Below are 4,354 nucleotides of genomic sequence, written 5' to 3'. Positions count from 1 at the left end.
CGTACCATTCACAATTTACAGGAGGGGGGCAGAGTGCACCACCTGTGTTTTTAGTTTATTATACAGTGGGGCCTTGGCTTACGAACTTAATTGGTTCCCAGACAGATTGTGTAAGGCGAAAAGGGTGTATCCCAAAAATAATTTCTCATAGGAAACCATTAAAATGAGAATAATCCGTTCCCAGGTCTCCATAAAATATAATTTTCAACCAAATAAGCCTTAAAACTACACACAATATACCTTATTCTATGTGTAATACATGTCCTATTGTATTGTAATGAAAGAAATTATTATGCTAATAAAGTCACTTTATTCACATTTGTGATGGTCATTGATGGCTCTTAATTGACACCTGTTGCATTCTGATATGCACGGTCTTACGAAACTGAGGCATCACATTATCATTCATCATGTTGATGATTCTCATAGCCACAGTGTTTTCTGGATGGAACTGTTCAATAAAAGCCTGCACATCATTCCACTTAGCCAACGTTGCCTTGATGCTCACACTTGATGCTGCAGCCATCTCCTCCTCCTCAGATGACAACTCCTGAACGTGTGTGTGTATATATATATATATATATATATATATATATATATATATATATATATATATATATATATATATATATATATATATATATATATATATATATATATATATATATACTGGGTATATAGACTGGGAGGATAATTTGCAATTTTATGAGATCGTGAATCCACACGCTCATAGTAAAAATGCGAACAATTTAATTACAGTATTTATTACGTTTTTTTCAAGTCACAAGTTATTTCTTGGCTAACGGCATCCTCCAGTGGACGTGTAGTAAATTACACAACACTCACAGCTGTGGATTGATTCAGACGTAGCACTACTGAAGGCCAAGTGTTTACATGCACGGCCCGCAACTGACAGAATGATTAGTGAAGGGAAACTAAAGTGTCACCCTTTCGTGTACAGTACTTTCACTTAGAGGACATATATGTTCATTTATGATGAAAAAAACTGCACATTTGCCTTTTTCAAACGTTAGTTTGACTTGTATTTACGTGGCTAATGGAAAAATGTACACCAAGTGAGGGAGGTGGGCCAATGGGTGTGGCCAGCTCAAGTTTTTTTTTTTTCACAGGGAAGTGTAGATGCCCTGTGGTGTACATTGAGGCATAGAAAAATGAAGCTCTGTTGTGCAGAGGAAATGGGCGTTCGCCCTGGAAAGTTTGGATGGAGTGAGTGGGAAAAGAAAAGAGGCGTGGCAAACACTGAAAAGCGAGGACCACCTACTGCACACAAAATCACTGCACAGAACCTTATCCTGAGGTCTGGTTCAGAGCAAGAGCGATAATTCTGGTAAGGAGGCACATTTTTTTAACTAGAATTTTTTTTCCCAGATCTTTTGATGGAATGTTTGCATAGTGATGGCATATTGAGTTAAAAAATGTTTAATTTTGTCCAAAAAAGGCTGTATAATTAAAAAGCTATCTCTTTAAAATTCCAATGTGTTCCATCTTAAGGCACCTTTGAACAACCATTTAGCTTTCCTGTAGTTTTCTTTTTTTTTTACAATGAAGCCTGTTTCATGACATTACAGTTTCTGCCCATTTTGGCCAAATTATTACCTTCCATTCCTTCTCCTTTGATGAATGAAATTAGTGTAATGACATAATTTCTCCCACCACCCACTCAGATGGGCCTCTCCTATGATAAAGATCTGCACAAACAATTTAATCCAGTCCGTTTTTTTTTTTTTTTTGTACGTTCGCCACCTTTTTTTTTGGCAAATAAAATTAAGTGTATCCATGCCCATGTTTTAATCGAGCTAAAATATACCATCAGTGCACAAAGAGGGGCGAACTGGGTAAATATTTTGACCTCATTTAGAGTTCTGATTCTGTCACAGGTTGGTAAACTCATACTTAACTCAGATTAAAATCACAGCAAAGATTGATAGCACTGTTTCCTACATCGACGTTAAACCTTTCCACTTTAGTTTTTTTTTCCAAAACAGGAAAGTCCCCAACCACTGCAGAACCAACAGGCAAACTAAGTTGGTCACACATGTGCATGCCGAGCAGCATGCCAAATGCATTTTAGTGGTTGTCCTCATTAAAACGGTGCTGTTTTCAGACGAAAACAAAAATGGCTTTCCTGCTCATGTTTGTGACCCTGCTGCATCTCATCACCTTGGCTATGCTGTTCATCGCTACAATGGAGAAGGTATGGCAGGTCGGGGAATGAGTTTTGATCCAGGTTTTGTCAATTCCACCGAATTTTTATTTTATTTTTTTATTTCAAGTCCTGGTGGGTGTGGGACGGAATGGAGAACTCGGATCTGTGGTACAACTGTAGGTATGATAACTTTTCAGGAGCTTGGTTGTGCGCATCATCCAAAGAAAGTGGTAAATATTCCTATTTTCCTTATTTATTAAAAAAAAGTGATTAAAAAAATGATTTTGAAGAAAAAAAATGTTTCTCTCAGAGTGGCTTCACGCAGTTCAAGTTTTAATGGTGCTCTCAGTGGTCTTCTCCTCAGTTTCCTTCCTCGTCTTCCTGGGTCAACTTTTCACCATGTCCAAGGGTGGACTTTTTTACTTCACTGGACTGTGTCAAGTATTTGCAGGTAAACGTGCAAGGATTCCATATTTCTTTGGACAAAACAAGCCATCCACTTCAAACAGCAATGATAGTGACCAGATTATGATGTTTGCTAAAATATCTACTCAAATGTTAAATACTAAACCCTTCTTTACAGTAATTTAAATGACAACAGACACCATTTTTTTTGTTTCCTAACTGACATCAGAAAAACGTTTCATAGCATCTAAAATACCCAAAACACACAGGCTGAGTCAAATGCAAAACGGCAATAAAAATGACTGAGTCCAATAACTGCCACAAATCAGCTTGAAACTGGCGATTTTCAGAAAGTCCTGCCCCGAGTTCGTGACGTCACGCCAGGTCGTCTTGCCTTGCTGTAGAAACAAAACAATGGGCTCACGGAGTTCAGATTCGGAGAAGATGCTTTCTTGTTACTCATCCAGTTATGAATATGATTGAAAGCATAAACGTTTGCAATCGATTAAAGGAGTCCTCCCAGATCAATTCGAGCCGTCAATGACACTAATGTAGCGTCCCAGAAAATGCACAAGATGGCGCCCAAGCTCCGTTGGAAATGGGCTGATTTGTCTGCTGGGAATTTGTGTCAGCGAGTATCAAATAGTAGTCTTGGTGCAACACACAATGATTCACCATCGCGTTATTTATGTGTTTTCCTTCTAATTTCGCCATCAACACGGATCAACACAAAGTTTTCAGACCAAACAAAGTACCCAAAATGCATGTGTGTCGCTTTCTCGGTCAGTGACGATACCTACCGTGACGTCACGGTAGGTATCGTCACAAACTCAAAAACAAGACTTCGTGAATATTTAGCGTGAGCTTTAAAATGTAAAATATTGCTATATGCGTTGGAATCTTTGTAAAATACGCTCAGTAGAAGTCATTTGAAGTGATTTTACAAATTATGGACGCAGCTTGTCCGGAGGCGTCGGTTGTCCTTTAAACAATAGGCAAAATAACCACCATCCGTTTTCGATATGGTTTCATTCATAATGGCCCTCTAAGAGAAACTATATCTAAAATCAGGCCCGCGATAAAAATGAGCTAGACACCCTTGCCCTCAGACAAGGAGACACAAGTACAAGTCCTGTAAATGTGCAAAAAACTGACCAGTTATCCATACAAATGCTCATTGCTCATTCTTAGCTCACATATTTAGATGAAACACCCGAAGTTTGAAGCCCCAAAAGAAACATCATTTTCTGTTTGTCTTCTTTCAGGATTGACAGCCTTGTCTGCTGTACTCATTTACACATTACACAACAAGGAAATCCTTCAGGACAGCAGAGAAGTGACTTCAGGACACTTTGGCTACTGCTTCATCCTAGCCTGGGTGTGTGTGCCTCTCCTGCTGTGCAGTGGCATCATTTATGTCCACTTGCGCAAGAAAGAGTGAAGAGGCCAAGCAGCACACGTCAATGGAAATGGAAAATAGTGATAGACTGCTCACAAATGTTTATTTTTTGCTTTTTGTGCTTTGGTTAATGGAATTTTGTTTTTGCTACATAAACACCATTTTTGCCTAAAGAGTCGATTTTGTTGTATAACATTTAGTCATTATTAAAGCTGAGGTTTCAAATGCTATTTTTGACATAAATGATTTCCAGTGATAAACAGCAATTTGCAAATGTCCAATACGTGGCACATACGTTATAAAGATGCACGCTGATATTTATTTTTGTAGCTGTAAAAGTGTTATTGCAGTCATCAATGTGACTCAAACGAAACAAGTGTTAC

The 4,354-nt window shown here is 38.3% G+C and overlaps 1 protein-coding gene across 1 annotated transcript; it reads left to right on the top strand.

Moving 5' to 3' along the window:
• Positions 1 to 1,198: 1,198 nt before the first annotated feature.
• emp3b (epithelial membrane protein 3 (MAM blood group) b) lies at positions 1,199 to 4,201 on the top strand. The gene is made up of 5 exons (XM_089003250.1): positions 1,199 to 1,348; positions 2,126 to 2,215; positions 2,295 to 2,397; positions 2,478 to 2,618; positions 3,838 to 4,201. Exons 2-5 carry the CDS (start codon positions 2,138 to 2,140, stop codon positions 4,011 to 4,013), a joined length of 498 nt encoding a protein of 165 aa, XP_088859376.1. The 5' UTR covers positions 1,199 to 1,348; positions 2,126 to 2,137; the 3' UTR covers positions 4,014 to 4,201.
• Positions 4,202 to 4,354: the final 153 nt, after the last annotated feature.

Source organism: Hippocampus bargibanti, linkage group LG01, assembly GCF_051943395.1.
Source record: "Hippocampus bargibanti isolate YZ-2025 linkage group LG01, ASM5194339v1, whole genome shotgun sequence".
In the NCBI taxonomy this organism is placed as follows: Eukaryota; Metazoa; Chordata; class Actinopteri; order Syngnathiformes; family Syngnathidae; genus Hippocampus; species Hippocampus bargibanti.
The sequence above is the reverse complement of the archived record's forward strand: the minus strand, read 5'-3'. Positions and strand labels throughout refer to the sequence as shown.

Excerpts from the sequence above, each read along its gene's own strand:
- emp3b (XM_089003250.1), top strand. The coding sequence starts at position 2,138 with ATGGCTTTCCTGCTCATGTTTGTGACCCTGCTGCATCTCATCACCTTG. Across the intron at positions 2,216-2,294 it reads TCATCGCTACAATGGAGAAG|TCCTGGTGGGTGTGGGACGG; the intron begins GTATGGCAGGTC and ends TTTTATTTCAAG. Across the intron at positions 2,619-3,837 it reads ACTGTGTCAAGTATTTGCAG|GATTGACAGCCTTGTCTGCT; the intron begins GTAAACGTGCAA and ends GTCTTCTTTCAG.